This window comes from Amblyraja radiata, chromosome 6 (genome assembly GCF_010909765.2).
Source record: "Amblyraja radiata isolate CabotCenter1 chromosome 6, sAmbRad1.1.pri, whole genome shotgun sequence".
Lineage (NCBI taxonomy): Eukaryota > Metazoa > Chordata > Chondrichthyes > Rajiformes > Rajidae > Amblyraja > Amblyraja radiata.
The window spans coordinates 39,581,189-39,595,221 of record NC_045961.1 but is presented as its reverse complement, the minus strand read 5'-3'; the positions used below and the strand labels follow the sequence as shown (position 1 = coordinate 39,595,221).

Here is a 14,033-nt window from a genome sequence, read left to right as displayed (position 1 = left end):
CTGACTGTTCTTACCCTTACCCCTTTTTTTCTTCATAGGAATAAATTTTTCTTGAAGGTTATACAGTATACCCTTAAACGTACACCACTGCTCATGTACCGTCTTATTCTTGAGTCTGCTATCCCAGTCAACTTTGATCAGCTCAGTCCTCATACCTTCATAATCCCCCTTATTTAGACTAAGCACCCTAGCCTGAGTTTCAACCTGCTCCCCTTCTATTTGAATATGGAATTCGACCATATTGTGGTCACTTGTTCCCAACGAGTCCCTAACTATGACATTTTTAATTAATCCTGCTTCATTACACAGGACCAGATCCAAGATTGCCTCCCCCCTTGTCGGTTCTGTGACATACTGTTCTAGGAACCCGTCTCTAATACATTCTATAAACTCTTCCTCTAGTCTACCCTGCCCAGTTTGGTTTGCCCAATTAATATGAAAATTGAAGTCCCCCATGATTACAGCAGTTCCCTTTTTACATGCGTCAACTATTTGCAGATTTATGTTCTGACTAACAGCGTCACAGCTATTTGGAGGTCTATAAATTACACCCACTAGTGTTTTTTTCCCCTTATTATTCTCTATCTGTACCCAAGCTGTTTCACTATCCTGATCCTTCAACGCAATATCCTTCCTCTCTATTGCCGTTATTCCCTCCCTTATTAAAAGGGCCACCCCTCCTCCCTTTCTTTCCTGTCTATCTTTCCTAATTGTCGAGTACCCCTCTATATTTAACTCCCAGTCCTGATCCCCTTGCAGCCATGTCTCCGTAATGGCCACGATGTAGGACTTCTTAGCAGCATTAGACTCCTAAAGAACAAAACAATTACAAAGGTGGAGATGGCATGAGGAGGAGACATACATCACACACAATTTCAAGTAATAAAACTATCTACAATACAATACCGTTTATTGTCATTTGAGCCTCAAATGAAGTTCAAACGAAATTTGATTTCTGCAGTCATAAAACAAGAAAAAAAAGTAAGACACACAATTAACACAATTTACACAAACATTCATCACAGTGAATCTCCTCCTCACTGTGATGGAAGGCAAAGTCATTGTCTCTCCCCTGTTTTCCATTCTTCTCCCGATGTTAAAACCCCCGGCGGGCGATGGCAAGTCCCGCGGCCGTTAAAGCCGCGCCGGGCGATGTAAGGTCCCGCTCCGGGTCGTTTTCAACCCCGCAATTCGGGCGGGAGAAGTTGCAGTTGCGGGAGCTCCGAAAAGCGTTCTCCCACCAGGGACCCGCGAGCTCCCGCTCTCACCGTCTACATGTGTCAAGTGTGTTTAATTGTCATGTACCAACAGTGGAATGACACAAACCTTACCTGCAACAGCATGACAGGCCTGTCATCATTCTACAAATAAATAATACTAGACTAAGTGGGACCTGTTGAGTCCCATGTTCACACGGGAGGGCTGGTCCCCCAATGCAATATTCCACCTCTCCACCAATTCCAATATTGGTGGCCAGTGGGGGGGGCTTTCTGGAGCGCTGGTATGGGTTCTTGGGGTGGCAGCTCAGTCCCTCAAGCCTGATGTGCTGGCAGCTCACTCAGGACTGGTGGGCTGGCAGTTGACTCATGGCTATTCCTTGAAATTCCATTTCATGCAGGGTGCCAGGCCACCAAATTCAAATCCATTTTCCTACCATTTCAAACAGGGTCCAAGGCCACCAAATTCAAGTGCAGTTTCCAACCACTTCAAGCAGGTGCAAGGCCACCAAATTCAAGTGCAGTTTCATACCACTTCAAGCTGGATCCAAGGCCACCAAATTCAAGTGCAGTTTCATACCACTTTCAGCAGGGTGCAAGGCCACCAAATTCAGTGCAGTTTCATACCACTTCAAGCAGGGTGCAACGCCACCACATTCAAATGCAGTTTCATACCATTTCAAGCAGGGTGAAACCACCATAAAACCACACAAAACACCAAACTCACAGTTCAGTAGACAATCGGTGTGTTCAGTTGATTCACAGCTCAGACAGAGTCGTGGCCTCTCCCTCCCCCATCATGCAGAGACTGAGCCACACCCACACTTCCGGGTTTTATAACCCCTCCCCCTCCCACCAGAAAAGGTGTGGTCTTCATGGCGTGATTGACAGGAGAGAGATTCTCAACTTTTTTTAAACACTAATAACACTTTCATTTTTCATTGATGGGAAGAATCCTCTGCACCTGCTGAGCAGAGGGGGACTGAGTAAGATGGCCAAAAATCATAGCCGTAAGTGGTAGCGTTTTATCTAAAATCAATAAGCGGTGCAAACAGGAAGTTACCCAAAGCACCCAACCCACCATTTGCAGCAGTGCCTTTTAGCTTCAAGCCAAAGCACCCAAACCACCATTTGCAGTAGTGCCTTTTAACTTCAAGCCAAAGCACCCAAACCACCATTTGCAGTAGTGCCTTTTAACTTCAAGCCAAAACACCCAAACCACCATTTACAGTAGTGCCTTTTAACTTCACCCCAAAGCACCCAAACCACCATTTGCAGTAGTGCCTTTTTACTTCAACCCAAAGCACCCAAATAACAATTTTCAGTGCATTTTTACTTCAAACCAACCATATTTTCATTTTCAAACCACATTAAGGGCACTCACAGTTGAGTAGACATGTATTCAGTGTTGCTCAGAGAGACGTAACCCTCTGGCTTCCTCCACCTTGCAGAGACTGAGTGAAGCACACCACTTTCGGGTTTTATCGTCCCTCCCCCCCCTCCCACCAGCAGGGGCAGCAGAGAGAATGGCAAAACATTAATATCTCTCTGATTTATCATCGATTGGAAAAATCCTCCGGTCCCGGAAGGCGGAGGGGGGCTCTGAGCGAGGTGGCCAAAAATGACGGCCGTAGGTGGCGGCATTCTCTTGGAAATCACAGCACAGCGAGCCAAAAGCGGTCAAGTAATATAGATACATCAGACAAAAAAACAATAAATTAATAACCTAATAAAGAAAGTCTGTAATGCAACCAAAAACAGTCCATGAAAGTTTTGTGTAGTGATCAAGAGCCTGATTGTTGTTGGGAAGAAGCTGTTCTTGAACCTGGAGGTTTTAGTTTTCAGCCTTATACCTTCTTTCTGATGAGAGGAGTGAAATGATAGTGATGTGTGTCTTTGATGATATTGGCTGCCTGTATTTTTTTGCTAAATGCAAGAAATACATAATTGTCAGAAATTCTGTTCTGTACTGCTCTTTGCTGCGAAATGACTATTCCTTTCAATTCATGTCACTCCATATGTTTCCACACCTTGCTGGCTTTAAGTGATTTCTCACTTACCCTGCTTGTTATTTTGTTTCCTATTTTAACTTGTTAATGGCAGTAAATGAAAGGGAAATGGGGGGGCAAGGCTGATGTGGAGTGTGCAAGGAAGTTTAGTGTTTTTGTGTGTATTAATAAAAGCAGTTGGTGTAATATAAAAACACGCAGGTTTGTAGGCTAATAGGCCCTTGGTGTGTGGGATAGAATTGCCCTTGGTGTGTGGGATAGAATTAGTGTATGGGGTGATCTCTATTTGGCACAGACTTGGTGGGCCGAAGGGCCTGTTTCCACACTGTATCTCTAAATTAAACTAAAATTATTCCATAGTGTTATGAAGAAAGCAGTTGTGAGAATGCCTGAAGTTGTCATAAAGGGCTCCTTCTCCAACATTGCAGGTTGTACCATCAACCTTTTCTTGCTTAGCCTGTGGAACTTACTTTACATGTCACTTCTTCACATCTCTTCACAAGTAGGAGAGAAAAAGTGTCACTCTACACCTCCATCCCCCACCAGGATGGCCTCAAAGCCCTCCGGTTCTTCCTCGACCAGAGGAGCAACCTATACCCAGCCACTGACACTCTCCTCCGCCTAGCGGAGTTGGTCCTCACCCTCAACAACTTTACGTTTGACTCCTCCCATTTCCTCCAAACACAAGGCGTAGCTATGGGCACACGCATGGACTCCAGCTACGCCTGCCTCTTTGTCGGGTACGTTGAACAATCCTTGTTCAATACGTACCAGGGCCCCATCCCCGACCTCTACCTCCGTTACATTGACGACTGCTTTGGGGCCACCTCCTGCACCCACACACAACTGACTGACTTCATCCACTTCACCACCAACTTCCATCCGGCACTCCAATACACCTGGACCATTTCCGACACTTCCCTACCATTCCTTGACCTCACCATCTCCATCGCAGGGGACAGACTTCTGACCGACATACACTACAAACCAACTGGCTCACATGGCTATCTGGACTACACGTCTTCCCACCCTGCCCCCTGTAAAGACTCCATCCCCTACTCCCAATTCCTCCGCCTACGCCGCATCTGTTCCCAGGATGAGACGTTCCACACCAGGGCATCGGAAATGTCCTCGTTCTTCAGGGAACGGGGATTCCCCTCCGCCACCATAGATGAGGCTCGTACCAGGGTCTCATCCATACCCCGCAACACTGCTCTCTCTCCCCATCCCCGCACTCGCAACAAGGGCAGAGTCCCCCTAGTCCTCACCTTTCACCCCACCAGCCGGCAAATACAACACATAATCCTCCGCCATTTCCGCCACCTCCAACGTGACCCCACCACTCGCCACATCTTCCCATCTCCCCCTATGTTTGCCTTCCGCAAAGACCGCTCCCTCCGCAACTCCCTTGTCAATTCTTCCCTTCCCTCCCGTACCACCCCCTCCCCGGGCACTTTCCGTTGCAACCGCAAGAAATGCAACACCTGTCTCTTCACCTCCCCCCTCGACTCCATTCAAGGACCCAAGCAGTCGTTCCAGGTGCGACAAAGGTTCACCTGTATCTTCTCCAACCTCATCTACTGCATCCGCTGCTCTAGATGTCAGCTGATTTACATCGGGGAGACTAGCGGAGGTTGGGCGATCGTTTCGCCGAACACCTCCGCTCAGTCCGCAATAACCTATCTGAACTCCCGGTGGCTCAGCACTTCAACTCCCCCTCCCATTCCCAATCCGACCTCTCTGTCCTGGGTCTCCTCCATTGCCAGAGTGAGCAACACTGGAAATTGGAGGAACAGCACCTCATATTCCGCCTGGGTTGCTTGCGTCCGGATGGCATGAACGTTGAATTCTCCCAATTTTGCTAGCCCTTGCTGTCTCCTCCCCTTCCTTAACCCTCGAGCTGTCTCCTCCCATCCCCCCGTCCTCGAGCTCCTCCTCCTCCCTTTTTCCTTCCTTCTCCCCCCCCCCCACCCCCCATCAGTCTGAAGAAGGGTTTCGGCCCGAAACGTCGCCTATTTCCTTCGCTCCATAGATGCTGCTGCACCCGCTGAGTTTCTCCAGCATTTTTGTGTACCTGAGAAAAAGTGTAGGCTTGGTCATAGTTTTGCTGAACACCTCCATTTAGTCTGCCTAGAACTACATGATCTCCCGCTTGCTAAACACATTAACTCCCCTTCCCGTTCCATAATGACCTTTCTGTCCTGGGCCTCCTCCACTGGCAGAGTCAGGCCCAACGCAAATTGGAGGAACACCACCTCATATATTGCTTGGGCAGCTTACAACCCAGTGGTATGAATAATGACTTCTCTAACTTCACGTAACCCTTGCTCTCCATCCCTCTCTCTCTCCATCCTTCCCCCATCCTAGTTCTCCGACTAGTTTGACTGTCCTCTTGACTAAATTTTACTTTGTATGCCTCGTTGTCAGCTTCCCCTAGTTAACAATGATTTATTGTACATTTTCCTTGATCTTCGCCCCCTTTGACCTCTTGTTTTCACACCTTACTATTCCATACCTCTCGCTTCCTTCTTCCCCCTGCGTCTGATGAAGGATCTTGACCCGAAATGTCACCTATTCCTTCTCTCCAATGAGGCTGCCTGTCCCGCAGTTACTGAGGTGTTGAATGAAAGAATGTAAGAATGAAAAATTTCTATGGATTTAACATGAATGAATTTAACTTGTTTCTAGATCAAAGGACTGCCATTTGGAAACATTTTCATGATCAGCGATGGCTCCCCAGACAACAGTACTGGTGCTCCATTCTTTTATGTCAGTCGGCAAGACAGAATTGTTGAGGATCTCATGATTAATTCCGGCATTTCTTTAACATTATCAGAAGCTGAGCCAAATTACTGCAGGTATGTCCATCTCTTTCTCTGTTGACCCCTCCCCCTCTCTCTCTCCCTCCTCCTCCCCCCCCCCCCCCCCCCCCCCCCCCCTCCCCTCCCCCAACCCCTTTTTACCAACAATTTCCCCCTCCTTGTTCCATTTCCCACTCATCTGTCCTGACAATCTCTTTGTTTCCACTGGGAACCTGAGGTTTTTACCAGTGCTCAACCATGGGAAATGGCAAATTCTTTCAAGCTAATGGCAGTCTAGGTAAAATATAGCAATTTATTAAAGAAAGGATGTACCAACTTAATGATTTGGGGGGGGGGGGGGGGTTTGGTGATGTCTGATCAGCCTTTAAGAGTAATCTTACCATCTATCCAGCAACGTAGTAATGCTGTTCATTGTCTGTGATTGCTACTCACATACTTTAAATAACAGAGTTCAGCGAGAGGATTTGAGTTTAAGAGCAAGGAGGTCCTACTGCAGTTGCACAGGGCCCTGGTGAGACTGCACCTGGAGTATTGTGTGCAATTTTGATCTCCTAATTTGAGGAAGGACATTTTGAGGGAGTGCAGCATAGGTTCACCAGGTTAATTCCCGGGATGGCGGGATTGACGTACGATGAAAGAATGGGTCGACTGGGCTTGTATTCGCTGGAATTTAGAAGGATGACAGGGGATCTTATAGAATAGAAACATATAAAACTCTTACAGGATTGGACAGGGTAGATGCAGGAAAAGTGTTCCCGATGTTGGGGTAGTCCAGAACCAGGTCACAGTTTAAGAATAAGGGGTAGGCCATTTCGGACTGAGATGAGGAAAAACCTTTTCACCCAGAGAGTTGTGAATCTGTGGAATTCTCTGCCACAGAAGGCAGTGGAGGCCAATTCACGGGATGTTTTCAAGAGAGAGTTAGATTTAACTCTTAGGACTAAGGGAATCAAGGGATATGGGGGAAAAAATGGAACGGGGTACTGATTTTGGATGATCAGTCTTGAACATATTGAATGGCGGTGCTGGCTCGAAGGTCCGAATGGCCTATACCTGCACCTATTTTCTATGTTTTTAAGATGTGTTATTCTTTGTGTCATTTAATAAGAATTTAGTGGGAGAATAGTCATAATTTGTAATAAAAAGTCTATCTTACATTTAATGAATGCAATATATCAGTGACAATACCTTTCCTTTTATAGATTAGGTTTATGTTTTGTGTGCTATCCTGTCGAATCAGATATTAGTATATATGAATACAATCAAACCAACCTCAAGTGCAAAAGGTAGAGCCCTTGACATATTAATATATACCCTGTCACTGCATAGTTCAATTAGGCAGGGAGACGAAGTTGGTCAGGAAGAGAGGAGATCCTAAAGATGCTATTTGAAAGCACCGCACATGAATAGCACATAATGGTGGATCACAAGATTCCAGTCAGTGCAGTGTCCAGAGATAGAGAGTTGATGAAACAGAAGTATTTAAACACACAGCTACATTCGAGATGTTGCACTGTGGAGCAAGTGAGGAGAGGCAGATGGAACATTACACGGAAAAATGTGACGCCGTCCAATTTGGTAGAAAAAAAAATCAGAAGGCGGAGCAGTTTTTAAATGGTCAGAAATTGAAAGTGGGTGGAGGTCAGAGGCAACTGGGTGTCTTTATACCCAGATTTGAATGTGCAGGTACCGCAAGTAGTTAGGAATGAAAATTGTACATTGACCGTTTATTTGCAACATAATCTGAGTACAGGAGTAAAGCCATCTTGCTGAAATTATGTAAATGCCCAGCGAGATCTCATCAGGAATATTGTGTCTCACTGCCTGAAGATAGACATGTGGGAGGGAGTACAAGAACTTACTGGATTGATTTCTGTGAAGGAAAAAAGGACGTAAGAGGAAAGATTAAGAAGATTAACTGCATATAGTTTAGTTTAGTTTAGTTCATTGAGGTACAGTGAAAAGCTTTTGTTGCGTGCTAACCAGTCAGCAGAAAGACAATACATCCTTACAATCGATCCATTTAGAGTGTATAGATACATGATAAGGAAACATGTTTAGTGCAAGGTAAAACTAGCTGAGTCTGATCAAGGATAGTCTGAGGGCCACCAAAGAGGTAGATAGTAGTTCAGCACTGCGCTCTGGTTGTGGTAGAATGATTATGTTGCCTGATAACAACTGGGAAGAAACTGGTCAGATCTGGTGTGCATTTTCACACTTCCATACCTTTTGCATATCCTCTTAAGTTGAGAAGAATTAAAGGTAATTGGAGTGAAACACGCAACATTTTCACTTGGCCTGACTGCGTAACATAGGGACAGTGCTTCCCCTGCATAAGTGAAGCAGTTGGAGAGACTCAGCAGGTCAAACAGCATCTGTGGAGGCAAGAGTGTAGTCAAAGTTTCACGTCAAAACGCTGCATCAGATGCTGCTCGGCCTGCTAAATTCCTCCAGCAGTTTGTTTTTTTGCTCTAGATTCTAGCATCAGTAGTCTCTTGTATCTCTACAATGCCTACTCTGGTCAGGGTTTCCAGAGCAATGAGCCATAGTCACAAAATAAGGGTAAGCCATTCAGGAATGAAGAGAGGACAGAGAGGACTGAATCTTTACAATTCTCTACCTATGGAGGCTCAAGCATTGAGTATGTCTTGGTTGTTAAGGGAATCAAGTAATACCGGGTTTGTACAGGAAAAGTGCATTTAGCTAAAAGATCATCCATGACCTTAATGGATGGCAGAGCTGATATGAGGAGACATATAGCCTAATCCTGCTTCCATTTCAAATGTTATTATGGCTGTGATAAACATGGTATTTGATGATTGAAAATTAAATGATAGGCTTGACCAGTACACCAAAGTCAATGGGGAAGGATTTGAAATCATTGGGAGGAAGTTTTGTATTTGGGGCTGAGATGATGACTTTGATGTTTAGCTAAAGAGGTCTCATCAAAAACATTGAATGGGATGGAGACAGAAGAGACTGCAGATGCTGGAATCTTGAGCAAAGCACAGGAGGTGGAGCTCAGAAGGTCAGGCAGCATCTGGCGGGAGAGTGGATAGGTGACATTTTGGGTCGAGACACTGCTTTTAGGACTGATTGTAGTAAGGGTAAGAAAGCTTGATAAAAAGCGGTGGGGGTGGGACAAAGCCTGGCAAATGTTAGGTGGATAACAGTGGGGGGGGGGGAGAGAGGGGGGGGGGGTTGATTGGCAAGCGGGTGGATTAAGTGACAAAGTCTAGAGGTGAAAATAAAAGGATATCAGATAATGAGAGGAAGGGAGGGGTGAAATATAAAGCAAGGGAGTGACGTGGGTGGATGGGATGATGAGGAAAAAAAGGGAATAAGGGCGTATTACTTGAAATTGGAAAATTATTTGGGATAAACAGTTTCAGGGCAGATAAGTAATTTGCAGGTGGAATCGAATAGTGTGTCGACAAATGATACAGCCAAAACGAAGGAGGTATTTAAGTGAGGTACACAAGGAGGGCCATGAGTGATTTTGTTTTTAGTTGACACTGCAAACGTTGTTAAGAAAATACTGCAGATGCTGGAAATATCAAAGGTAGACAAAAATGCTGGAGAAACTCAGCGGGTGAGGCAGCACCTATGGAGGGGGGGGAGAGGGAGAGAGAGAGAGAGCAAGCTAAGGAGCGCTAAGGAGCAGCTGGAGTAAAGTAAAATGTTTGAGCTGCATCGTGCTGAGATTTAGAAACAAGGACTTGAATAATAATAATAATAAATTTTATTTAATGGGCGCCTTTCAAACATCTCAAGGACACCTTACATAGTATATCGGAATAACATATAATCGGAATATAACTAGTAATAAAGACATCACAGAGACACAAATTAAAAACAGGATTCAATCCAGAAACAGAAAATCAAAAACACAGTGTGAAGAGAGAGCAGCGGCAGCCAAAGCGTGCCAGCGTCCACTCTCCCTTCACGGCAGCCATCTTGGACACAGACCTACAGGACTACAATTAGACAAAAAAAATCATCCCCCCACAATGGATAGCACTGTGGAGGAAGGCACAATGTCCAGTCCCCACCCCATGATCACCCCAAAGTCAGGCCTATTGAGGCCACCGCAATTGCCTCTACGGAGGCCCGATGTCCCTGGCCGTTCTCACCGGGTGGTCTTGCCCCGGCGTCGGGAGAGTCCTTTCGGCGGCTGGGCCACCTGGAACGGCCGCTTCTTGGTTGGAGCCCGCGGCTGCCGAAGCCGACAAGGCCGCGCCGGTTTGGAGCTCCCAGGCTCCAGATGAAAAAGTTGGCGCCGCCTCTCCGCTCCGCAGACCCGCAGCCCGGAGTTGTTGCTCTCGGCGGTCCAGCTCGCCAGAGCTCCAGCGCGGCGACCCAGGCAAGGCATCGCCCGCTCCGCTCCGCTCCACGATAGCGCTCCAATGCTGTGCCGCCGCCGAGGCCGAGGTGCTGGGCGGTTCCCGCCAGGAAACGGCGCTCCAAGCCCGCAGGTAGGCCACGAGGACGGGTCAACGGGCAGCCCGGAGAAAAGGCTGCCACACCGACCAGGTAGGGACCTAGAAATTAAGTTTAGGTCTCAGAGGGTCAGGCTGTATCTCTGGAGAACATGGGTAGGTGATGTTTTGAGTCGGGACCTTTCTTTAGACTGATGGGCGGAGGGAAGCAGTGTGTGATGTTTGTCCAAATCATTCCACTGGAAGATGAATGATAGTTGCAGGAAACCGGAAGAAACCAGCAGAGACAATGAACTGGAATCAGCAGAACAGCTCAAAACCAGTTCACAGTTGCAAAATAAATTCTAAATTTGCTGTGTGGTATATGAAATAACTAGATTACAACACAAACAATGACTAGATTATCTAAAATAGACAGGAAATAGTTTGTGAATTATCTGAGTGCTGATAGAAGAAATTCTGGAAATCCAACTGCTGTCAGGCTGGCTTTCCCCATCAAGAATTGATGTTTCTTTAGAGACAATCAAAAGTCTAATGTTTATTGATCTATAATGCACTCTGCATGATAATCTCATGAGGCAAGATGAGTTAGTCCCAACGCAAGTGTGTTATCTTGGTTAATCTGCGAGTTATTTTTTGTTGTATATTCACTTGCTATATCTTATCTGTGCACAGGCAAAATCTCATTAACCCTGAGGATCCGAGATGCAGCAGGCTGACTCTGACAGGTCAAATGGTGACTGTGCCCTCTGATGAAATTGAATTTGCAAAGCAAGTCATGTTTTCAAGGTTTGTCGTTTTTGTCAGACTGACTATAATTCCATCTGTAAAATAGTGCCTTTCATTTGCATCTGCACATATTAACAGTCAATGTTTCAGAAACATTCTGCACTACGAGAAAGAATGCAAAACGGATTGCAATGTGCTTTTTATCAAAAAATTCTTCTAATGCATTTACATTTCATACCAGCTGAGTTTATTTTTATTTATTTAGAAATAAATGGCTTGACTTTCTTTAAACAGAGGGTAAACCAATTTTGATTGTCCAGCAGGACTTTGTTGAATATTAACAGCTGATCTTATTCACAATTATACGTCTCATCTTTTAGTTGAGAGAGAGTTTTTAAATTTGGTTTTCCTAGGAGCCCTGTAAAAGCGTGTTGCATTGGCCTCTTAACAGTGCAGAGTCATCTCCTTGCCTCGCTCTCAATGGTATAGACAGCTAAATGAATAGGCCATTCACAACTGATGAGAATAATATTTTCCAATCGCACTTTTCAATATAAACAAAATATACAAGAAAGTTTTGGCTAGCAGCAGTTGGGTGGCACAGCGGCACTGCAGGTGGAGCTGCGGTCTCACAGTGCCAGAGACTCGGATTAGATCCTGGCCTCGGGTACTGTTGGTGCCACGGCCAGCATACTCTCTCTGAGACTGTGTGGGTTTCCTCCAGGAGCTCCAGTTTCCACCCACATCCCAGTCGTGCGGGTTTGTAGGTCAATTAGCTTCTGTAAATTGCCCCCAGTGTGCAGGGAGTGGAGGCGAAAGTGGAATAACAGAATCAGCGTGAATGAGTGATCGATGATTGGTGTGCACATCCTAAATCCTCAGGATCCTGCTCCTTATCTGTGTTTCATCCCCTTTCTGACTTGGCTTCCTCCACCCCACAGCTGTTTCCAATCACAAATCTGAGATGGTACTTTGTGTGGAGATATAAGTAAGTAATCCAGAAATAAGAAGAATCTATATGTATTTTCATGGAAGATAGTCAAAATGCTGGAGTAACTCGGCGGAACAGGCTGCATCTCTGGGGGAAAGGAATGGGTGACCATTCAGGTCGGAGCCCTTCTTCTGACCCAAAAGGTCCCCAATTCCTTTTCTCCAGAGAAGCTGCGACCTGCAGTTACTCCAGCATTTTGTGTCTATCTTTGATATAAACCAGCATCTGCAGTTCCTTCATGCACATTATTCTCTATTTAATTTGTCCTTACAGGCGATGGGCCGTTATGCTGCCAGATTAGGAGTATAACTGCAATTAATAACATGAATGTATAGTGAACTAAATTAACAATGCATCCTCTGAGGAGGATTCACTTGGCAGAACTGCCAAGACAAATGAAAAATGTTTTATGCACGTGGAACTATTCATAAAAGTACAATTGTTGCAGAGCAGGTACAGACAAGAGAATGTTCTGTAATGAACTTGGTATCTGTTGAAACATTTATCTGTTTGTGCCAGCAGGCATCCAGTGATGAAGAAGTGGCCTCCAGAACACAATTGGCTCTTTATGAAAATGAATATTCGACATGTGTGGCTCCAGAACTGGTTCGGGGCGGTTGATGTAATCTTGGTCGAAGATTATTTCAAAGTCAACCCAATGAATATTGTGTAGGTTCTAAAAGAGCATATCTAAGAGAATAAAACATTGTTAACAGTATTAGCGCATGCCCATTATGTATCTTTGGGCTGGAAGAGCTTCTTATTCCCTTTTGGGCATACCTGTTCAATAGAGAAGGAGCAATTTATTAAAACAAAAATATTTATTGATATCAAGGCCAGCAATGATTGTCCATCCCTAATTGACCTTGTGAAAGTGCAATGACTGTATAGCTCGGATGGTGCAGCTGACACCATGGTCCTGTTTGTTCTGGGGACTTTGAAGGACTTAAGACCTGGTGTAATATGGCAGCTTTGCCTGTTCTTCTTGCCAATATTTCTTGCTTCTGCCATTTGTAACCGCATTGGTATGTGAGCTTGTGCTGCAAGAAATGTGTTACTATACCTCAATTCTGTGTTGTGTTAATATAGAGTGTAAGATCGAGCTTTGAAAAAGCTTATTATTTTGATAAAATTCAGTCTGCAGGATTTCAAGTTTGCTTTTCTACCCTGAGATGAACTCACTGCAGCATGCAACTTTCAGAATTTAATTACAGATTGTGGTAGTTTGAATTATTTTGTATATATATATATATATATATATATATATATATATATATATATATATATATATATATATATATATATATTGACTGTACTGCTTGCTTTAAAATATGTAAAATTTCCGGGTAGAACATTAATTGATCGTGGCAATTTTTGATTCATTTGATATGATTCAAGTGCAATCTTAAATTTTGACACAATACTGTAATAAAATGAACCATGTGATCCCAGCAATCATTTTGCCTGACCAATAAAGAAAAAAACCATGCTGTGCAGAACAGGTACAGGCAACAGAATGTTCTGTAATGAACTTGGTATTTGTTGAATCACAACCTTTTGTGCCAGCAGACACCTCAATGATGAAGTGGCCTCCGGTGGTTTCAGTCTACTGCTGAGTCATGCATGAAGCCTTCATCAAACATTTTTTTAATGTACACACCACTTTTGATTCCCCTTCTCTTTCAGTTAGAGCTGTTGAATTGTCTGTGGTATTCATTATAATTTGTAATAAAACTGCATGCTTCACATTTGGCAGGCGTATCTTAATGTGTTTTATAGGTTTTCCTCCAAAAAGAATTGAAAGGGAAAATTTGCACAATTTGATT

The 14,033-nt window shown here is 44.7% G+C and overlaps 1 protein-coding gene across 3 annotated transcripts in view; it reads left to right on the top strand.

Moving 5' to 3' along the window:
* creg2 (cellular repressor of E1A stimulated genes 2) overlaps nt 1-13,458 on the top strand; it is a 33,345-nt gene extending 19,887 nt beyond the window's left edge. The window contains exons 2-4 of one of the 3 annotated variants that reach the window (XM_033022579.1): nt 5,915-6,084; nt 11,163-11,276; nt 12,730-13,458. In XM_033022579.1, coding sequence (XP_032878470.1) covers nt 5,915-6,084; nt 11,163-11,276; nt 12,730-12,880 — 435 coding nt within the window. In that variant the 3' untranslated portion in view covers nt 12,881-13,458. Of the gene's footprint in view, nt 1-5,914; nt 6,085-11,162; nt 11,277-12,726 lie in introns of all 3 variants that reach the window. The other 2 variants (XM_033022578.1, XM_033022580.1) reach the window with 2 other exon arrangements.
* The last annotated feature ends 575 nt before the right edge of the window (nt 13,459-14,033 follow it).